The sequence below is a fragment of the Carcharodon carcharias genome, chromosome 30, assembly GCF_017639515.1.
Source record: "Carcharodon carcharias isolate sCarCar2 chromosome 30, sCarCar2.pri, whole genome shotgun sequence".
Classification (NCBI taxonomy): Eukaryota; Metazoa; Chordata; class Chondrichthyes; order Lamniformes; family Lamnidae; genus Carcharodon; species Carcharodon carcharias.
In genome coordinates this window covers 1897131-1921006 of record NC_054496.1, presented here as the reverse complement: position 1 = coordinate 1921006, position 23876 = coordinate 1897131, and the positions used below count along the sequence as shown (strand labels likewise).

The following is a 23876-nucleotide window of genomic DNA, read 5'->3' as shown; positions in this document are numbered from 1 at the left end:
AAATATAGGAGTCAATTTGCACATAGCAAGATCCCAAAAATAGCAATAAGATAACCAGAAAATCTCTTTTAGTGATGTTGGTTGAGGAACACCTTTGCTCTTTTTTAATTGATGTCCTTGGATCTTTGACTTCCACATGAGAGAGCAGATGGGGCCCTAGTCTAATGTCTTATCTGAAAGATGACACCTCCAACAGTGCAGTGCTGAATTAATATATCAGCTTATTTTATCTGCTAAAGTTTCTGCAGTGGAACTTGAACCTTCTGACTTAGATGCAAGAGTGCTACCACTGATCCATGACTGACACCTTAAAAGTTCTTAATGGGGCAATGTTCCCTCCAACCTTCCCTCCTCTGTCATGAAAGTGCTGATTTGTGATATGATCGCTTTAGCCTTACAGTAATTCATCAGAATTGTAATTTTTCATTCATATGCCTTGAGTTTTGAGTCTTTCTTCATAATTATATTTCCTCAAACCAGAGTCCTAGTCAATCTGTGCTGTACCCTCTCCATTTCTTGAACATCTTTCCTATACTGGCATCCAAAAATTGCAGATAGTACTTACTAAAGTTTTATGTAGATTCACCATTATAACTTAATTTTTATATTCTATACTCCTTGTCATAAATAATAGTCCATTGGTATTTTTATAATTTTATCCACTCGAAGTGCTGCTTTAAATGTCTTTTGAACCTGAACCCCCAAATATCTTTTCTATTTCACTCAACTTTCCTCCCATTCAAAGTGTAGTAGCTTGTTTTTATTGAAAATATACCCACCCAGCATTTACTTACATTGATTTTCATCCACCAATTTGTTGTTTATTCTTATTAATATCCCCTTGCAGATTTCTTTGATCCTCAGAATTAGTTTGTTTCATTTTTTTTTTATTTCCATCTGTCAAATTGGACACTAAACTTGATTGGATAAAATAATCCATTTATTGTTTGGAGAGATTGTTGCATTAAACCTAAAAATTTATAAATTGCTGATATTGTTTAGTTTATAATGCTTGACAAAATAAAATATCATAGTGCTTTATCCTAATTATTTATGTATACAGTGAATAGAAGCAGTAAAGGAACAAGACCCTCTCGGACACCGCCACACAATTCCAACCACTCGGAAAAACTTACCTGAATTACTTTATGTTTCCTCCCTTCTAATTTGTGATTAATCCAATTTTCTTTCCTTCCCGTAATTCCATAGCACTTTGTCAAAGATTCTGAAAATCTATGTACACAACTATATCTGTCACCTCAGAACTCTTTCAAGTTAGCCAATCATGGCCATCCTTTCTGAAACCTGTGTTGATTATTTTTGCTTTAGCTAGGTATTAGGTGATTCCATGCTGACACAAGAAATGGCTGAAGTGTGTGGGGCGTGTTTCCTTCCCCTTAGATTTGTTGCTAGCTATAAGTCAATTGCAAGGCCAAAACAAACAAAATGTATTTTGCAGGTATTTGTCAGCATGGAAAAATTCTGCAAAGAGCAGGACAAAGTCACCCACAGTTGGCTGAGTGTCACATCATCTGATTGTTTCTCAGGCTTAGAGTTTTTCCTAAAACTAATGTTTTCCTTATTTCAGGTCACCCAAGGAAAGTGCCATCATTCCTTGAAGCAGAGCAGCAGAAAAATAAGCCATTGCCATTTAGGCGTAGACAACGCAGTTCCCGCAAATTATGTGAGTAGCACAGCATTACAACTGGAGCATTTATTATGTAAAATATAATTAAACAGAGCATGTTGCTAATGAGGTAAATCTTCTGGTAAACAACATTGAGATGGGGCTGCAAACAAAGGACTGGGGCACTGAATGATGGTAGAAACAGCATTGGGATTATAAAAATAGCAGGGATTAACAGCAGAGACTGTACAAAATTCAAAGTAATCTTAATAATAGCACAGGCATTGTAGAAAGGAAACAGGAATTGCAGAGTCAGTGTAGGGACTTTAGGGATTAAACGTGCATCATAGTGACGGAACAGGGATTGAGGAGATAGCACAGGGGCTGCAGGGACAACACAGGGATAATAGAGACAACAGGGATCATAGAAAAAATACAGGATCGTAGAAACAGTGCAGAGATCACTGAGACAGCATAGGGATCGTAGAGACAACACAGGGATCATAGAGACAGTGCAGGGATTGTAGAGGCTCCGCAGGGATCATAGAGACAGTTCAGGAATTATATAGACCAAACAGGAATTGGAGTCAGTACAGGGTTTCTATAGACTTAGTAAGGATTGGAGAGATAGCTCTCGTAGTGACATTGCAGGGATTGTAGGGACAGCACAGAGATTGTGGGGACAGTGCAGGAATTATAGTGACAGAGAAGGAAATGTAGAGGCAGAGCAGGAAATGTAGAGGCAGCGCAGAAAATGTAGAGGTAGCGCAGGGATCATAGTGACAGCGCAGGGATCGTAGTGACAGTGCAGGGATCGTAGGGACAGCGTAGGGATCATAGTGACAGCACAGGGATCGTAGGGTCAGCGCAGGGATCGTAGAAACAGCACGGGAAACATATATACTGCACAGGGATCATAATGACAATACAGGGATTGTAGAGATAGCGCAGGGATTGTAGTGACAGCACAGGGATCGTAGGGACAGAGCAGGGATCGTAGGGGCAGCGCAGGGATCATGGGGCAGCACAGGGATCGTAGGGACAGCGCAGGGATCATATAGACAGCACAGGGATCATAGGGACAGTGCAGGGATTGTAGGGACAGGGCAGGGATCATAGGGACAGCGCAGGGATCGTAGAGATAGCGCAGGAATTGTAGGGACAGTGCATGGATCGTAGAGACAGTGCAAGCATTGTAGAAACAGCACAGGGAATGTATAGACTGTGCAGGGATTGTTATGACAGAGTAGTGAACATAGAGACATCACAGGATTTTTAGGGACAGCGCAGGGATCGTAGAGACAGCACAAGGGTCATAGGGACAGTGCAGGGATCATAGGGGCAGCGCAGGGCTCGTAGGGACAGTGCAGGGGTCGTAAGGACAGCGCAAGGATCATAGGGACAGCGTAAGGATCGTAGGGACAGCGCAGGGATCGTAGGGACAGCGCAGGGACAGTGCAGGGATCATAGAGACAGCACAGGTTTTATAAGGTCTGTGCAGGCATCTATATGACAGCGCAGTGATCATAGAGACAGAATAGGGGTCATAGAGGCAGCGCAGGGATTGTAGTGTCATCGCAGGAATTGTAGGGACAATGCATGGATCGTAGAGACAGTGCAACTATCGTAGAAACAGCACAGGGAATGTATAGACTGCGCAGGGATTGTTATGACAGAGCAGGGAACATAGAGACAGCACAGGAATTGTGGGGACAGTGCAGGGATCGTAGAGACATCACAGGATTTATAAGGACTGTGCAGGAACCTAAATGACAGCGCGGTGATCATAGATACAGAATAGGGGGCATAGAGACAGCGCAGGAATCGTAGGGACAATGCAGGGATCTGAGAGACATCAGTGGATTTGTAGGGACAGTGCAGGGATCACAGGGACAGCGCAGGAATCATAGGGACAGCGCAGGGATCATAGGGACAGCGCAGGGATCGTAGGGGCAGCGCAGGGATCGTAGGGGCAGCGCAGGGATCATAGAGGCAGCGCAGGGATCGTAGAGGCAGCGCAGGGATCAGAGGGACAGCGCAGGGATCGTAGGGACAGTGCACAGATTGTAGAGACAGCGCAGGGATCGTATAGACAGTGCAGGGACTTTAGAGACATCACAGGATTTGTAGGGACAACACGGATCGTAGGGACAGCGCAGGGATCTTGGAGACAGTGCAGGGATCATTGAGACAACACAGGATTTATAAGGTCTGTGCAGGGATCTATATGACAGCGCGGTGATCACAGAGACAGAGTAGGGGTCATAGAGACAGTGCAGGGATCGTAGGGACAGGGCAGGGATCACAGAGACAGTGCAGGGATCGTAGAGACGGTGCAGGAATCGTAGGGTTAGTGCACGGATCATAGGGATTGTGCAGGTATCGTAGAGACAGGGCAGAGATTGTAGAGACAGTGCAGGGATCATAGAGAGAGCACGGCAATTGTATATACTGCACAGGGATTGTAATGACAGCACAGGGATCGTAGAGATAGCGCTGGGATTGTAGTGACATCGCCGGAATTGTAGGGACAGTGCATGGGTCGTAGAGAAGGTGCAAGCATCGTAGAAACAGCATAGGGAATGTATAGACTGTGCAGGGTTTGTAATGACAGAGCAGGGAACATAGAGACAGCAGGAATTGTAGGGACAGTGCAGGGATCGTAGAGACATCGCAGGATTTATAAGAACTGTGCAGGGATCTAAGTGACAGCGCGGTGATCACAGAGACAGAATAGGGGGCATAGAGACAGTGCAGGGATCGTAGGGTCAGCATAGGGATCATAGAGACAGCACAGGGATCGTAGGGACAGCGCAGGGATCATAGAGGCAGCACAGGGATCGTAGAGGCAGCGCAGGGACCACAGGGACAACGCAGAGATCATAGGGACAACGCAGGGATCATAGGGACAGTGCAGGGATAATAGAGACAGTGCAGGGATCTTGGAGACATCACAGGATTTGTAGGGTCAGCGCAGGGATCATAAAGACAGTGCAGGGATCATAGAGACAGTGCATGGATCATAGGGACAGTGCATGGATCCAAGGGACAGCACAGGAATCACAGGGGCAGCGCAGGGATCATAGGAACAGTGCAGGGATCAGATGGACAGCGCAAGGGTCAGAGGGACAGCGCAAGGATCAGAGGGACAGCGCAAGGATCAGAGGGACAGCACAGGGATCGTAGGGACAGCGCAAGGATCAGAGGGACAGTGCAGGGATCAGAGGGACAGCACAGGGATCGTAGGGACAGCACAGGGATCATAGGGAAAGTGCAGGGATTGTAGAGACAGTGCGGGGATCATAGGGACAGTGCATGGATCGTAGGGATAGTGCAGGGATCATAGAGACAGTGCAGGGATCGTAGGGTTAGCGTACAGATCGTAGGGACTGTGCAGGGATCGTAGAGACAGTGCAGAGATTGTAGAGACAGTGCAGGGATCGTAGAGACAGCTCAGAGACAATAGAGACAACGCAGGGATCATAGAAACAGCACGGGAATCGTATATGCTGCACAGGCATCCTAATGACAGCACTGGGATCGTAGAGGTAGTGCAGGGATTGTAGTGACATTGCAGGAATTGTAGGGACAGTGCATGGATTGTGGAGACAGTACAAGCATCGTAGAAACAGCACAGGGAATGTATAGACTGTGCAGGGATTGTAATGACAGAGCAGAGAACATAAAGACAGCACAGGAATTGTAGGGACAGTGCAGGGATCGTAGAGACATCACAGGATTTATATGGACTGTGCAGGGATCGTAGGGACAGCACAGGGATCATAGAGGCCGCGCAGGGATTGTAGAGGCAGCGCAGGGATCGTAGAGGCAGTGCAGGGATCATAGATACATCACAGAATTTGTAGGGACAGCGCAGTGATCATCGGAACAGTGCTGGGATCGTAGAGACAGCGCAGGGATCGTCGGGATAGTGTAGGGATCATCGGGACAATGCAGGGATCGTAGGGACAACACAGGGATCGTAGAGACAGCGCAGCTACTTCTCGATTCACCTCATCTTTTTATTATGTTCAACCTTCGCTGCAGTATGACTGTTCACCTTCCGGGAACTTTGGAGCCCTTGTTGAATATCTGATTATTCTGAAGTGCCAAATAAATAATAAAACAGATGCAAAGAGAGAGGAAAAAAACAATCCACCACCGCAACTGGATTAGTTGAGCTCATTCTGATACTACTGTTTTACAACATCTCTTTGCAGTTCCTGCCGGTGAAGACCTTGAAGTAGTTGAGGATACGATGACTGAACACAAAGAATATTATTTACCCACACCTCCACCTAGAATGAATTCACATGTATATCAAGGTTTGAAAAAAATTTTAGGACTTTAAACAAATCGCTACATTAAAATATGTGATATTGAGACTTTTGTGGTTGTATGTGTATGCGGAGAAATATTTACAACCTGTAAGATACAGAAGTGGCCTGATTTTCGAATATCATTTGGAAAGGGAATTGAGAGGAGTGACCTTATAGAGGTCTTTAAGATTGTGAAAGGGTTTGATAGTGTAAATGTAGAAAAAGTGTTTCTACTTGTAAAACACTGCAATCCATGTCGTTGTTGCAATCACTGTCGTCGCCTTTGTTCTTGTACTGGGTCACACTCTTTGCATCACACATATCTTGAGGCACAGCCCCCTCCCTCCAGCAGAAACAGAAGTTTGTGCAGAAGCAGGAGGAGTGCTAGTTTCCCATGCTTGATGAGATTGGGTGGTATACGTGGAGCTTTGCTAGCGGCGAGTGAGTCAATAACTTTACTCAGCTGCTCTACTGTAGGTTCAGTAACTAGCTCTTCCATGACAAACAGGCTATCTATGGCGTCTTGAGCTTCCTCAGAGACAATATTTTACTAGAAAACAACTCAAGGTGGCAGTATTGCACACATCTCTCCATCTGTTTATTGAAGTTAGTGAAAACCACCTCTCCCTTGCCACCTCCTTCCTTCCCAAACCCACAGGACTTCTCTTTCAACTCCCCCTGTGTCTTTCTCCAATAACAATGGAGATGCTCACTGATCCTCCTAGACCCAGTGATAAACAAAATAAATGTATCACAAATGAGAATAAAATGTTTGGTGCCACTGATTGCAGAGCGTGAGAATCATCTGTTTTCTCTTCTCTTGTGGGCCAACAGACTGTGTTCCAGTTTATCCTCACACCTTCAGGCACTATTTTCCAAGTTGATTGAAAATTACAAGTGTGGATCTTGAGCCAGAAAACTTGTGACAGTAATTACGGTCATTGCTAAACAGGTTAATCCAATTCAATGAGTCACACTACAACCTTCCAAGTTGTTGCTTAATGTGTTTACATGAAGAACACAACTAAACAGTGAATATTGCATCAAGCCCAGCAAAGGATAGCAATATGTCATCTCCTCCAATTGTGTTGGCTATCAGCCTTGTAGAAGCGGATGGTGTAAATGGTAGGCTTGAAAAATCTGATTGTTGTCAATTTCACATAAAGGAATCTTCCATGCCAAGTTCAGAATTGTTATACTCCAGCCTGTTTGATATGTACCATGTCAATAAGAAGATTCACTTTCATTCACATTTGCTGAACCCACTTTTATCAGTCCCAGGTAAAACGTACACAAAGAGAAAAATTATCATTTAGTTCCTGGGTCAGAGGTTTCTGTTGCAACCACTATGGGGGACTGCAGTCCAGCATTTGGTCTAGTGAAGTATGTAACTTAGATCCATGCTGTCCTCATCCTTCAGATTTTGTATGATTATCATAGCATTATGGATATCTGTTTGGTGCTCTAACATCCTCGCTGACCTCCATGTCGAACAGTTTTTATATTTGACCTCTTTTGACTTTGTAGCCTGTACAAATACAGTATTCTTCATACTTTGAAAGTGTTGGACTGTTGACTCACTAACTTGTAGGGGTATAAGTGAAAGAAGGAAAGGAACTTGCTTTTGTATGGTGTCATTTGTAATAATCCAGAAAACTAGTTGAAGGATAGAACTGAAGCCAATCTTTACATATTTTTATAAGCATTTATTTAGAGTTATACATTACAAGCCTGCACCTTTTAGTCCCATAACCACAGTGTCAGTCTATCTCTATAGAGCACAAATGAATCCTGGTTAATGCCCACCACCTGTGTACAATTGAGCACAATTAATATACAATTAACACAATTCACATTGTCAGGATATTGTTAGATATCTTAATTTTTAGATAAGCTTAATCCAAATTATTTCATTTTGAATACCAGAGTTAATCAAGGTGGCTTTAACAATATGAACAGAAAGCGCAAGCAAATCTGTATACTTATGAGTAGGCTATCCATCGAAGCCGATGAACTAACCAAACCAGGCAAACCTCAGTGTGGAATACCAAAGAGCTACTGAAAGTATACCAATTTATACATCTCCAGGAACAGTTTCTGAGCAAAGCCTGAACCCGTCAATTCTGAGTTTATTATCATGTGAACTTTATGAGTTGTGTGCCCCCACAACAGTGGTTGGAAATGTTGCACCACATTTACTTCATTATGGATATAATGCAAGTGGCATTTCAGCTAGAATACAGAGGCAGACTTAAATAAACTTAACAAAAATACTGCAGGTGCTGGAAATCTGAAATAAAAGCAGAGAATGCTAGAAACAATTAGCAGGCCAGGGTCACTGGCCTGAAACGTTAACTCTGTTTCTCTCTCCACAGTGTTTCCAGCATTTTCTGTTTTTGTATTATAAATAAACTCATTGGCTTTATTAAGTACAAGCAAGTTATACATCTATACTTGGTAGTAGCATATCCATATATCATCCTCTAATTAACCAATCTGGGTTAGTTGTTAATATGGAATACAAAGAATTAAGGACAGTGAACTTATGTATCAGGCGTTCTTGTATATCCAGCTAGACAATGTCAGATTACTTGCTCTTTATGGTCTTTATGTCATATGCTATGACATCAGTAGATGGCAAAGTTGTACTACTCAAACTCCATTCTCACTGGAACATGGCATTATTTTATCAATAGAGATGTTTTCTACACTTACAAACATCTCACATTAACAGAATGAGAACAGCTAAAATGTAAAGATATTAACTTAATATTAAGTATAGTTCTTCCACAAACTCTATCGTAACACCTTCTGCTTACATAGCATTGCCATGCAGAATTCTAACAACATAATTCAAACCATATGTTGGCCTTTATCACAGAGAATACATTCACATATAACAAAGTTGACCTATGGATTCCTGAGTTATTTTTCAGTATTTCCCACCAGATGTGGGAATTTTAAATTTCCTTTAAATCACGGCTAATGTACATCTGCTGATTCTACACTTCCTCCTTTACTATAGTCCTCTATGCTAACCATCCTGTGTTACCTGAGATAAAAACAAAAAAACTGCGGATGCTGGAAATCCAAAACAAAAACGGAATTACCTGGAAAAACTCAGCAGGTCTGGCAGCGTCGGCGGAGAAGAAAAGAGTTGACGTTTCGAGTCCTCATGACCCTTCGACAGAACTTGAGTGAATCCAAGAAAGGGGTGAAATATAAGCTGGTTTAAGGTGTGTGTGTGTGGGGGTGGGGGGGGGGTGTTGGGGGAGGGGGAGAGAAGTGGAGGGGGCTGGTGTGGTTGTAGGGACAAAGAGGCAGTGATAGAAGCAGATCATCAAAAGATGTCACAGACAACAACAAAAGAACACATAGGTGTTAAAGTTGGTGATATTATCTAAACGAATGTGCTAATTAAGAATGGATGGTAGGGCACTCAAGGTACAGCTCTAGTGGGGGTGGGGGGAGCATAAAAGATTTAAAAATATTTAAAAATAATGGAAATAGGTGGGAATAGGTGAATAGGTGACATCTTTTGATGATCTGCTTCTATCACTGCCTGTTTGTCCCTACAACCACACCACCCCCCACAACTTCTCTCCCCCCCCCACCCCCACACACACACACACCCATCTTAAACCAGCTTATATTTCACCCCTTTCTTGGATTTACTCAAATTCTGTCGAAGGGTCATGAGGACTTGAAACGTCAACTCTTCTCCGCCGATGCTGCCAGACCTGCTGAGTTTTCCAGGTAATTCTGTTTTTGTTCTGTGTTACCTGATGTCTATGCCAAGATGTTTATCAATTATAGCATATGCTGTCCTACATTTCCCATGTTGGAATTTTGCAAAATACTTTTTTCCAGAGTTCTGCATTCAACTATTCCTCCCCATGGTTCCCAAGGAAGTGTTGCCCTAATAATTCCATTCCATATGCCATATTTGCCTTCTTTAGAGCAAGCATCTTCATGCTTACATAACAACAGCCACTGCACTTCAAAAAAAGTAATTAATTTTATAAAGTATTTTGAGGCAATTTGGCATCACTAGGTTCTTTATAAAGAACTATATATTGCCTGATGATCTGCTTCTATCACTGCTTGTTTGTCCCTACAACCACACCCCCCCCCTCCACCTCTCTGTCTCTCTATCTCTCCGCCCCCAACACACACACCTTAAACCAGCTTATATTTCAGCTCTTTCCTGGACTCGAACTCAAGTTCTGTCGAAGGGTCATGAGGACTCGAAATGTCAACTCTTTTCTTCTCCGCCGATGCTGCCAGACCTGCTGAGTTTTTCCAGGTAGTTCTGTTTTTGTTTTGGATTTCCAGCATCCGCAGTTTTTTTGTTTTTATATTTATATATATTGCCTGAACTGTACAACTGAATTATTTAACATGTTGTGACTTACGGTTATCAAGAATGATCTAATTTCTTACTCTGACCACATTAAATTGTATTTATCATGGCTACGCTCTGATTGGGTAGCTGAGCACTAGCTGAGAATCTTATTGTAATTCACTGCATAAGTGATGGAGGCAGAAGTTGAGCAGATATTGTCTAACAAATGCCTGTGATAAAGAAATTAGTATCCAGTATCTTAATACTTGGAAACTTCATCCTTACTTGAGTTTCAAAATAAAAGAGCAAAATAGGGGAGAAAAATAAATAAATTGCACAAAAGTTCTGATGATAGTTTTAAAATATATAATTTTAGATCTTGTCCATTATGGTGAAGAGGAAATGATCAGAAATGGACCCAGAGAAGTTACAATTCCTGAACCTTCGTTTGGAGTCACTCCACATATATATCAAGGTTTGAAAAGCATCATTCTCTAAATAATTAACCTTCTGAGATAACACAACATTAAAAATTGATAGCACGTTATAGATTTGGCAGTGCTGGCCTGAGCAGTATTGATCATTTGTTGCATGGCGAATCTAAGCAAGAAGCAGAAATGAGGAATGAGTAAATTGCCTCTCTCTAAAACATAAATCCTGACTGTAGCTTTTTCTTGAAAACTGTGTGTGGGTCTTGGGAAAGTGTGCACCTAAGACAGGATAGAGGGTAATTTTAAATGTATATTTTGAATAAAATGAGAAAGAAAATGACTGACTTTAGCACTGAATGGAAAAATGGTTTGAAAGACAATTATTATTACTCATAACAGTAAGATTTCAATCTTTTTTTTTCCAATATGCCTCACCTGAATGTGCTGACTGTTTTACAGGGTATTTAGTCCATAGATGCTAGAGCCCTTGAAATACTTCATGTTAGTGCCTCTCATCATTAGTGTGAGCCTAAGCAGTCACTTTGGAGGATATCACAGGTTAGCCTGATTCAGTTCTCAGGTCAGTTTATTAACCATGTACGTGCATTTTTTAGATAACAGTCACCAGATAGTGATCAGGTGCAGGATTTCATTTTCTGAGCTCAGGGACATTGACATAAATTTTTAGCTTGCTGCCAAGAGAAAAAACTAGCTTTGCAGAATGGCCACCCAATATGGAGATGATTTGATTTCCATTTCCACCGAGCCTGATTGTTGACTGGATTACTTAGCTCAACATGATAAATGAATCTGTGACGTGTGAGGTTGAATTTTCAAAGTGGAGTCAGGAACCCAACACCTGTGAGACTTCCAGGTCCCGAACCCACACCTAAACAGAACAACACTGTTACTAAATTCAAATGACCTATTTGGCTGGGAGGCGGGCTCGGCATCCATCAGAGCCACAAGCGAGCTGCCTGCCTGGCACCAAGTTGTGAGCTACTGCTGCCTTGCCAAAGAAAGCAGGCAGCTCCTCAGAGGGCCAACAGCACTGATGAGACTAGAAGCGACCATGAAAGAAAAGTCCAGCACTCACCAGCACAAGCAGTTCCCAGAAAAAACAGGTAAAATACATAGACAGACTTTTAACAAAAATTGGCCCATGTGTATTATCATGCACCAGACTTTTCAGGTTCGCCAAAATAAAGTTTGAAAATTCAATTCTACCTCAGACAGGCCCCAAACAAGCTCTAGGGGCCTTTAATTATCAGTGAATGGATTCCCCACTGTCTCCCCCTAGTAGCCCTTTGAACATTGCAAGGCATCCCAGAGGCATCAGGATCCCGAGATGATCTCCTGGACTGCAATTTTCAAATCCCACCTGCACCTTGTCCCAATCCTGTGGCCCTTTGAAAATCTGCCCTGTGGCCTGTATAGCTCAGTACCACATAAGGTGGTGCATTTCTTCACTGAGCTATTAGTGAGCATCATGGTGGAATTTCTGAAGGAAGCCACACGTTAAAGACAATTTATTCTGTCGACCTTCATCCACTGTGAACCAAATTGGGCACTGCGCAAGGATGTGCTAAGGGCTCAAAAGGTAAATGCAACTTTTTGTTTGACCTTGAAGGCATACAGATTTATCAAGTTCAATCCATGTTTTATCTGATCTCAGACAGAAGCAAAATGAGAGGAGCACCTCAGTTAATCTCATTATTCCCTGACGAGGGAGGGAAAAGTTAGCTTGGACCCCTCTCCTAATGAATGCTCAAACCAAAGCTCCTCTCTTTCTTTATTATTCATTCACTGGATGTGGGTGTCGCTGGTTGGGCCAGCATGTATTGCCCATCGCTAATTGCCCTTGAAGTTGATGCTGAGCTGCCTCCTTGAACTGCTGTTGTCCATGTGGTGTTGCTACACCCACAGTGCTGTTGGGACGGAGTTCCAGGATTTTCACCCAGCAACAGTGAAGGATATATTTTCAAGTCAGGGTGGTAAGCGGCTTGGAGGGGAACTTACAGGTGGTGGTGTTCCCATGTATCTGCTGCCTTTATCCTTCTAGATTGGAAGTGATCATGTGTTTGGAAGGTGCTATCTCAGGAGGCTTGGTGAGTTCCTGCAGTACATCTTGTAGATGGTGCACACTGTTGCCACTGTGCATTGGTGGTTGAAGGTGCCATTGTTTGTGGATGGGGTGCCAATTAAGCAGTCTGATTTGTCCTGGATGGTGTCAAGCTTCTTGAGTGTTGTGGGAGCTGCACTCATTAAGGCAAGTGGAGAGTATTCCATCACACTCCTGACTTGTGCCTTATAGATGGTGGACAGGTTTTGGGGAGTCAGGAGGTGAGTTACTCGCTGCAGGATTCCTAGCCTCTGACCTGCTCTTGTAGCCACAGTATTTATATAGCTGGCCCAGTTCAGTTTCTGGTCAATGGTAACCCCTCCCAGGATGTTGATACTGGGGGATTCAGCGATGATAATGCCATTGAATGTCAAGGGATCTCTGTACACAGTTATATTTTTTCTGCGGAACTTTAATGATGTAGCAATGTTTTTCCTGCTGTTCACTAAGAGGTTAATTGCACTCCCCAATGGTTCATTGAGTTTATTCAATGAGTAGCTGTGTTGAAGGATGTTCTAGAAAATCTAGCAGAAATGTTTCAGTTCTGAAGGCTTAAATCAAATGAGACTGAGTAAAGAAAAGAGAGAAGTGAATTGGAATATGAAAAAGAGCATGAGTAATTGAGGGAGGATGGATAACATGAAATGGTACGATGATGTGTACTTATGCAAACAATGAAAAATAAAGAGACATAGATGGCAATGGGATAAATTAGAGGTGGTAATAAAGAGCAAAGATAAAGTACAGAGCTTCTGATCAGTTAATATATGAAGAAGGCATAAAGGCAATGTCCTGCATACCCAAAGGCCTGAATTTTTCACTTATCGGGCATGCGGGATCGGTGGACCCGGGAGCAGACGGGGAATGGGCCCCGACCATGATCGACCCCCAACTGCGATTTCACACTGGCTGGTCAATTAACGGAGAAAGGCTCAGCACTGCCAGTTGGAGCAGGAAGAGGATGGGTGCCAACCTCACCACGGGTATTGGTGAGCGTTTCTAGTGAGCTCCTTGAAGGCAAATAGCTACATCAGGGAGCTGCAGACCTCCATAGAATAAACAAAACAAAAATGCTGCAAAATATTTCCATGCAGCACAACCAAACACCAGAAAACTAACCTCATAAAAAAAACAGTCCCCAGACATCTCTCTTCATTTTATTTCCCCACGGGGATTTCATCCCACCCTGGATCGAGGTTTGAGCAAAAACGTAAGGACCAATTGGCCCGTCTGCCAACCGTAAAAGTGTATGGGCCACAAAAAATTGCTTTCAATTACCTCCTTGGGCTTAGTTGCCCACTTAATTGTTGCCCACTTAATTGTTGGCCAGCATGCCTCTGACTGCCGCATGCGCCCACTGAGTGAAATATCGTGCGAGTGTGCGATGACATTGGAACGCTCGCCTGACGTCATCTTATGCTGTTTCATGGCATCCGCCCGCGGGATGTAAAATTCTGGCCATAGTGTGTATGGTCTCCCGCAATTTTAGCTTCTATTTAAAAGTGGCACAAAGTAACCCTGCTTTAACAATTTCTGTTTGCAGAAATTTACTGCTTATAGCAGTATGGCTCTTATGGCAATTTTGTAGAATAACACCCACTGAATGATGAGTAAAACATGAAAAAGCTAATTATTGAGGGGTAGTCCTGATAAAAATACATTATGCTGCCTTTTGCTGTGTTCTTGTTTGTGCCAAACCTCATGCTATGAAGTGCCTTCAAAATGTCGCAATCTAAGCAATGTATCTAATATATTACTTTTCAGCTACAGTTGTATTCCTTTATTTGCAAATTTCGTAATTGTAAGTCCTGTTTTAACACAATTGTTTCTAAAATCCCTACATTTCCAATTGTGAAAACTTTCTTTTAAGAACATTATACCAGCAGGAGTAGACCATATGGCCCCTTGAGCCTGTTCTGCCATTTAATACGATCATGGCTGGTCTTATGCCTCAACCCCACTTCCCGCCTGCTGCCATATCCCTTGATTCCCTGAGAGACCAAAAACCTGTCTTTCTCAGTCTTAAATATACTCAACAGAAAAGCAGAATACTGCAGATGCTGGCAATCTGAAATAATATCAAAAAGTGCTGGAAATACTCAGCAGGTCAGGCACCATCTGTGGAGAGAAATATACTCAGCAATGGAACATGCACAACATTCTGGGGTAGAGCATTACAACTATTCACAACCCTCTGATTGAAGGAATTTCTCCTGACCTCAGTCCTAAATAAATGTCCCTTTATCCAGAGGCTATGCTCCATGCTCTCAATTTCCCCAGCCAAGGGAAAAAACCTTTCAGTGTCAAGTCCCTTCAGAATCTTGTACGTTTCAATGAGATCGCATGCTAGCCTTCTAAACTCCGGAGAATATAAGCCCCTCAGCCTCTCATCATAGGTCAACCCCATCATCCCAGGAACCAACCTAGTGAACCTTCACTGCACAGCCTCTAATGCTATTATATCCTTCCTTAAATATGGAGACCAAAACAGCACACAGAAATTCAGGTTTGGTCTCCTGCAATTTTAGCTTCTATTTAAAAGTGGCACATAGTAACCCTGCTTTAATAAGCATGTCACCTTTCAACCAGAGACTTTCACCTCTCAATTTGATTGGTTTAGCAGTCAATATGCCCAAGAATCAGATTGACCTGGTTTTCACTGATGTAGGTAAGAGGGGAGTGAAAGTCTAATTTCTAGATGGCTGAACAAAAGAAGCGTTGTGACTTGTTGCTATTTTGGCAGGGGAGTATTTTGAATAGTTTGAAGAATCTGAGGATTGAAATAGTAGTCATACAGAAGCATAACATGTTGGAATCTCAAGTTTTTTGAATTCTGAAAAGGAACACAATAATGTGAAGCAAAAACAGAAATACCTGGAAAAACTCAGTAGGTCAGGCAGCATCGGCGGAGAAGAGCACAGTTGACGTTTCGAGTCCTCATGACCCTTCAACAGAATTAAGTAAAAATAATAGAGGGGTGAAATATAAGCTGGTTTAAGTGGGGGGGGGGGAGGTGGTTTGTTGGGACAAGCAGTCAGTATCACTGAGCAGGCAGGCATGCGCCCAACCCACTTGAGTTTAAAGTAGCACGTGATGACGTTGGGCAGGCGCCTCGATGTCATCACACACTCGGGTGATATTTTGGTTGGTGGGCACGCACTAAACTCGGAAGCGGGCTCACCGACAATTAAGAGGGCAATTAAGCCCATTAATGATGCAATTGACAGATTTTTTTGCTGCCCATCCAACGTTACAGTTGGCAGGTGGGCGAATTGGCCAGGCAGCCTTTGCAGTTTTCAGGTTACCTCATCCACAGGGGGGATGCAGTTTCTGTGATAAATTAAAATAAAAATAAATTTCTGTGGACAGCATTTTCATTACCTACATTTTCAGGTGACTGATTATTAAGCTTGGACAATTTTTCCAGTTTCTGTGATCTTTATTTTAGGTTATTCAGATCTTCAGCTCTCTGAGGCAGCTGTCTGCCTTCAGGGAGCTTTCTGTGAGTGCTTGCCCATGCCCGCGCTGACCTCAGTGCTCACCCTCCTCCCGCCCCCCCACCGACCCCAGCAGCGCTGGGCATTTCAGCACACACTTCACACTGGCTGGCCGTTAATTAGCCAGCTGGTGTGAAATTGTAGTCGGGGGGGCTGATCGCGGGCATCAGTCTGTTCCCCGGCACGCCTGGGCCCACCAATCGCGCCGCACGCCAACCTGAAAATCCTGTCCATTGTGTGTATTGCTTCAGCTAACTGGGCTGAATTTAAAGGTGGCAGCAGGGGTCCTGCCAACCAGCCCAAAAGCATGGACAACCCTACTTCAGCAATCAGTAGGACTGGAGTCATAGCTTGGTAGACATTCCTCTCTGGTAGTCTTTCAAAGCAAGGAGGACCCTTGCCGTGGAGTACAACCCACCCCAAGAACCTGCATCTGGAGTCTTTTAACGTGGGGAGGTTTTTCAGCTACCATACAGATCTGGCTGACCTCGAGACTCCGGCTCTTGCCAACTGTTTTAGGTGTATTAGAAGGATTTGCAGGTTGATAGTCAATCTGTTTGGCCACATCTGGCCACCTTCCGTGGCCATCAAGTTTTGGAGTGGGACTCAAACCCAGAGCTTCTGGCTCAAAGGTAGGGACACTACCCACTGTGCCACAAGACCTTCGCAGCCATCCCTATTAAGGATGCCAGGAGATGACAGACAATCACATAGCCAGCAGATCAGCAATATGAGCAATGCCACAGTAAAGGGTGAGCACTGCTGGGGCTGCACCTGGAGCAAGAGGGCACATCGATGGACACATGCCCTCACAACTAGGTAATCGGGATCTGGGGGCACTGGTGCCAGTGTGGCATGCCCTGGTGAGGTGGGGAGGGGTCTTGATGAGGGCATATGGCAACTTTGTTGTGGCCATTGCCGCTGAGGAGCCCTTCAGTCGGCCAGTGTGCCGCAAAGGAGGGGCCCCTGGCCATATCCGCACATGGCAGAGGATCTCCCTGTCACTGGCTAACTACCAGCAGGGGTGGGAAGAGGCCCTTAAATTAGCTGAATTGACCTCTGGACAGGAAGGGTGTCTGCCACGCTCCCTGTTTTCCCACGTCATTTTGCCCCCCCCACCCCAACTCCAGTCTTGTAGCAGATCCTCACGGGGCTGGTAAAATCCAGCCCATTGAATCAAGATAGTGAAACTGTTGATTATTTGTATGCGTTGGAAGGATAAATCCAAAGGCTGATAACCAATAAAGTACCACCTTATTCTCTGCACCATAAATCAAATTCAGGAGATGTGAACACTTTAATTTTCAAGATGTGATACTGTTTTTACCATTTCAAGATATTGTAATTTTAAAGATGTTACACCATATTCACCTTTGTGGGAAGATGTTCTACAAAATTTAGAGAAATAAATGTTTTATCTTAAGCTTTGATTTTGTTGCTTTATAGAATTCCCATTTTATTGCACTTTACGAAGTTACCTTAAGGGTTTGCAATTAAGTGGGTTTCACTGTGCTTACGGTGAATCACTTATATTTCAGGGTTAACTTAAAGGTCAGAAAGTATGGCATTATTGGAAATTGCACTTTGCACAGTTGATTATTTTATTTGATTGAATTACCCAGCAAAGAGGCAGGCCTTACATATATAAGGCATTGAGGATCCAGAGGGTAAAAGAGGGCTGCAGAATCTCAAAAGGAAAGATACAACAGAGCTACATGACAGTACATTCTATTCAATTTTAATTTGAGAAGGTAACCAGTTTTCCATCATTGAATAAATAGAAGCAAAACTAATTTAAAAAAACAATTTTCAAAGCTTAAAGAGCAAATTGAATTTCACTACTATCACTTTTGTCAACTATTCAAAGTATAGTTCAGAGAGTAAGATTTGTTAGAAGCATCTTCCAGTGCTCAGATTCATGTAAACTAGCATGAAAGATGTTCCAACAATACTGGGTGGACCAGTTTAATTAGCAGGTTGACAATGGAACCAATATAATTAGCCAAGTATTCAAATATATGCTGTTATGAGAGGATAGATTATCCCTGCATAGCTGATACAAACCAGACATGTGTAACATCCATATATTTTCAGTGCTTCAACCATTTCTTCTTTTCCTCACTCAATTTGAGTAGAGTGTGTAAAGGGACTTTCTGCTAAGCTTTGTGGCTCTTATGTTTCACAATATCTAGATGTTTCCTTAGATGTTCTCTTTTACACAATGATTCAGTGGGTGATGCTGTTCCTGCATATTTTCTTGATTTACTTTTTCCATTTGATTATTACGTCTCCAAAACTGCAAGATCCCATCCTCTTTGCTTCCTATGCATCTTCCAAGTTATTTTGTTCCTGTTCAGGCATGATGATAGATTCTTTGAAAATTCAACTCCGGTTTTGGATGTAGAGGAATGGAAAACAAAAATCTGCTTTTAGATACCACTGTTCACGACCACCATATGTTCCAAAACTCTTTACAGCCAATTAAGTACTTTACAGTGTAGTCACTGCTGTAATGTAGGATATCGGGCAACCAATTGTTCACAGCAAGATTTCACAAACAGCAATGTCATAGTGACCAGGTGACCTATTTTTGTGATGTTGATTGGGGGTAAATATTGACCAGGATACAGGAGGTAACTCCCCTGCTCTTCTTTGAAACAATAGCATGAGATCTTTTCATCTACCTAAGAGGGCAGTCGGGGCCTCTGTTTAACATCTCATCCAAAAGGTAACACCACCAACAGTGCAGCATTCCCTCAGTATTGCACTGGAGTGTCAGACTTGATCCTTTTTTAGCTCAAGTTCTGGGATAGGACTTAAACCAATCTAGTGAATCTTTAGCCAAATTTGCTGATGATACAAGGATAGGTAGGAAAACGAGTTTTGAGGAGGATGCAAAAAATCTGCTAAGGGAATTAGACAAGTTAAATGAGTGGGCAAAAATGTGGCAGATGGAGTATAAAGTGGGAAAATGTGAGGTTGTCCACTTTGACAGGAAGAATATAGAAATATAGAATATTATTTAAATGGAGAGAGATTGCAGAATGCTGCAGGACAGAGGGATCTGGGTGCCCTTGTACATGATTCACAAAATGTTAGAATTCAGGTGCAGCAAATAATTCGGAAGGCAAATGGAATGTTGACCTTTATTGCAAGGGGGTTGGAGTATAAAAGTAGAGAAGTCATGCTACAACTGCACAGGGCATTGGTGAGACTGCACCTGGAGAACTGTGTACAATTTTGGTTTCCTTACTTTAGGAGGGATTTATTGCATTGGAATCAATTCAGAAAAGGTTCTTTAGGCTGGTTCTCAGGATGAAGCAATTGTCTTATGAGGAGAAGTTGAGCAGGTTGGGCCAATACTCATTGGAGTTCAGTGTTATGGCACAGTGGATGGTAAATGTCCAGCTGCTCAAATCCCAGAGGAAAACTTGAAAGAGCTGTCATAACTGTTCTGCAATTTATATTTGATTTTAAGATGGGTGTCCCGAATTCAGTACTAATATGTCCACCGAGGCTTAGAATTTGTTACAAAACTAAATTAAACTTTTATTAATAAAAGAAAAGATTTTAAGCACATACATAGGTCTACAAGTTACTACTATGATGATCTCTAAATTCCCTAATTAATCTCCCAGTCAAATCTCCGTTAAGGTAACAGTAAAACAAAATAGATTTTAACAGACCCAGGCAAAGCACACAATACCCTGGACAGTGATATTCAGTGAGTTTTCTTGACTTCGGTTCCTGTAGATAGCAGCTTGATGCATAGAGGCTGGAGACTTTTCACACTTGTGTTAGATCTTAGAATGCCTTCTCCCTTTCACATAACCTCACCTCCTTTATACACATCTTTCACTCTTTAATGTAAATTCCATTGTTCCAATATGCCTTTGCAACTTTACTTGGGCATCCGAGGGATAGGAAACAGAGAGTAATGGTTAATGAATATTTTCGGGCTGGAAGAAGGTTTATAGTGCAGTTCCCCAGGGGTTGGTATTGGGACCCTTGCTTTTCCTGATATATATCTAGATAAATGATCTAGATCTTGATGTGCAGGGGACAATTTCAAAGTTTGCTGATGACCCAAAACTTGGGAGAATTGTAAACTGTGAGGACAGTGTAGAACTTCAAAAGGACATTGACACATTGGTGGAGTGGGCAGATAGGTGGCAGATGAAGTTCAATGGGGAGAAGTGTGAGATGATACTCTTTGGTGCGAAGAACATGGAGAGACAGTATAAAATAAAGGATACTATTCTAAAGGGTGTGCAGGAGTGGAGAGACCTGGGTGTATATGTACATGAGTCATTAAAGGTGGCAGGACTGGTAGAGAGAGCTGTTTCTAAAGCATACAGTATTCTAGATTTCATTAATAGGGGCATAGAGTACAAGAGCAAGGAGGTTATGATAAACTTATATGAGACACTGGTTAGACCTCAGCTGGGGTATTGTGTCCAGTTCTGGGTGACACACTATAGGAAGGGTGTGAACACTTTGGAGAAAGTGCAGCAGAGGTTTACACACTTCATGTATAGTTTCTCATGGGCATACAGACTCGAAACGTTAACTCTAATTTTTCTCTCCTCAGATGCTGTTAGACCTGCTGAGTTTTTCCAGCATTTTCTGTTTTTGTTCTAGATTTCTAGCATCCGCAGTATTTTGCTTTCATCATATGCATTCGAAATAACTTTTTTTTACCACATCATAGTTCACCAACATTTCTTCTGACAGTGAAGCATAAACCTTATGCTCTACCCACCAACCTGGATTGTAACAACAATGCCCAGTTTTCCTGTGGCCATTTCATCTGTTTAATTATCTTCTCAAATGAAGTAAAGAATGTTTCAACATCTCTTCATACTTTGGAAGAGCTTGTACAAAATTAAACATCTCCCCACAAGGTTCTGATCTGGAAATAAGTCCTTCTTCTGGTGTCTCTTTTTTAACTGCCAGCATTTTAAGCTAGAATTCTCTCTCTTTTTCTCTTTCCTGCCTTTTTAACCTCGCCGTTTCTAACTCCCTTTTAAATGTCCTTTCTCTTTCCTTTCCTTTTTCTGCTGCCTTTAGTTCTAATTTTTTGATTTGCAACTGACTCTGAGCCCATTGCAACGACCCACTCTTGGAGAACTCCGTCTCTTGGGTATTCCTACCAATTTCAAATGCTGTGCTATACTTTCAATTATGTCTGATTTCCTTACCCCTGCAGGTAATCCTAATTGTAACTTATCTGCCAATTCCATTAACTTAGCTTTATTTGCATTTTGTAAATCAACCAAAGTCACAACTTCAACTTCCAAACAAGTCTTAGCAACTGCCAAAGCCATATTGCAGTCTCACCACTTAAAAAAAAATACCTCACACCACTCCTGAATTCAAACTGCTTCTCATACTGGTAAGCTTAAGATTCACCAACTCCAAACCAATCAAGGAATTTCAAATATATCCTGCAAAGAGCCGGAGCCCCCAGTTTTGTTATGGCCCAGCGGATGGTAAATACCGAGCTGCTCAAATCTCAGAGGGAAACTTGAAACAGCTGCTCCAGCTGTTTTGTAATTTGTATTTTATTTCGAGATGCATGCCTTGAATTCAGTAGTGATAAACCCACCGGGACTATGAGGTTTTTTACAAAACTAAATTGAATATTCATTGGTACAATAAAAGATTTTAAGCACATACATAGGTCTACAAATTACTCCTAGAATAACCCCTAAATCCCCTAATTAATCTGACTCACAGTTGCACCTCCATTAAGGCAACAGTAAAACAAAATAGATTTCAACAGACGCAGGCAAAGCACACAATACCTTGGACAGTGATATTCACAGTGAGTTATCTTAGCTTCGGTTCCTCTAGACAGCAACTTGATGCACAGAGGCTGGAGGCTTTTCACACTGGTGTTGGATCTTAGAATGTCTTTTCCCTTTCACATAACCTCATCTCCTTTATACATGTTTCTCCCTTTTTAATGTAAATTCCATTGTTCCAATTTGTCTTTTTAACATTACTTCTCTCATAATAGAAATCTTTCAGATATTATGCCACAGCTGATGATAAATGCTGAGTTGTTCAAATCCCAGAGGGAAACTTAAAACAACTGTCATAACAAATTTTTGCAATTTGTACGTTTCGAGATGTAGGCTTTGAATTCAGTTATAATTAGACTACCAAGTCGCAAGAGGTTTTTATAAAACTAAATTAAACATTTATTAATTAAAAGATTGTAAGCACATACATATGTGCTTACATATGTATGCACATATGTAGTAACTTCTAAAAAAATCCCGTAATTAATCTGACTTCCAGTTACACCTCCATTAAGGCAACAGTAAAACACAAAGATGTAAACAGACCTCTGACAAAGCACACTCTGGACAGTCGCATTCAAAATGAGTTCCTTTCAGCTCTGTGTCCCTGCACATACCGGCTTGAGGCTTACAGGCTTGAGGCTTACAGGCTCGAGGCTTTAGATCTTAGAATCCCTCTTCTTTTACTAACAGCCTTCTCTTCCTTTATACATATTTTCCACTTTGAATGCAAATTCCCATTGTATCACTAGTTTTTTTGAACTTTACCTCTTCTAACAATAAAGCCCTTTCATAGCACCAATTTTATTAGTAAGCTTTGGAAAAAATAAACACATTGTTTGGTTTCTTCTGGCTAGGTATAATATTTCACCCATTCTTTTGAATGGTTTATTTTTAAAATGCAAATTTCCCCCTTTACACTTCACCTTTTAACTTCACTATGCTTACCTAATTAACATTTCAAACCTACTTCTCTTCCAAACATCAAAGTCCCTAGATCAGCTGACTTTAATCCAATCAACACAGACACACACCACTAGAACTCTATTTTAAAATAATTTCTAATAACGTTATACACATGATTATATCTTCTTGACATGTAGTACTCATATTATCAGTAACCTTGGGAAAAATAAACACACTGTTTGACTTAGCTTCTTATGGCTAGTGTAACGTCTTACCATCTCTTTGAAATTCAAACTACTCTGGTTTATCTAAAAGTGCAAATGTTCCTCACACCTCACATTCTGAAACTTCAGCCATGTTTACGTATTTAGCATTTCAAACCTAGCTTGCCTTTTGATCACTCAAAAGCCCCAAACCGGCTGTCTGCAATTCAATTAAATCCCCTCCACACACATGCGCACAGAGAAACTATTCCAAACCCTACTATTAACCTACCTTTACAATAAATCACAATAATAATTATTAGATTTTCATGACAGAAGAATGGGAGGTGATCTTATTGAAACATGTAAGATTCTGAGGGTGGATAGTGTGGATACTGCGAGAAGTTTCCTCTCATGAGGGAATCTAGGACTAGGGGGCACAGTTTAAAAATAATGGATATCCCATTTAAGACATAGATGAGGAGGAATTTCTTCTGAAGTTTGTTAGTCTTTGGAATTCTCTTCCACAGAGAGCAGTAGAGGCTAGGTCATTGAATATGGTTAAGATTCTTAATTGACAAGGGAATCAAGAGTTATGGGGGAGCAGGTGAAAAAGTGG

General features: G+C 42.0%; 1 protein-coding gene across 9 annotated transcripts in view; it reads left to right on the top strand.

The window, feature by feature from the left end:
- Positions 1-23876, top strand: part of LOC121271401 — a 54747-nt gene that overhangs the window by 6000 nt on the left and 24871 nt on the right. For 8 of the 9 annotated variants that reach the window (XM_041177386.1, XM_041177384.1, XM_041177382.1 and 5 more), the window contains 3 exons: positions 1589-1684; positions 5848-5952; positions 10668-10766. In XM_041177386.1, coding sequence (XP_041033320.1) covers positions 1589-1684; positions 5848-5952; positions 10668-10766 — 300 coding nt within the window. The remainder of the gene's footprint in view (positions 1-1588; positions 1685-5847; positions 5953-10667; positions 10767-23876) is intronic. The other variant, XM_041177388.1, reaches the window with a different exon arrangement.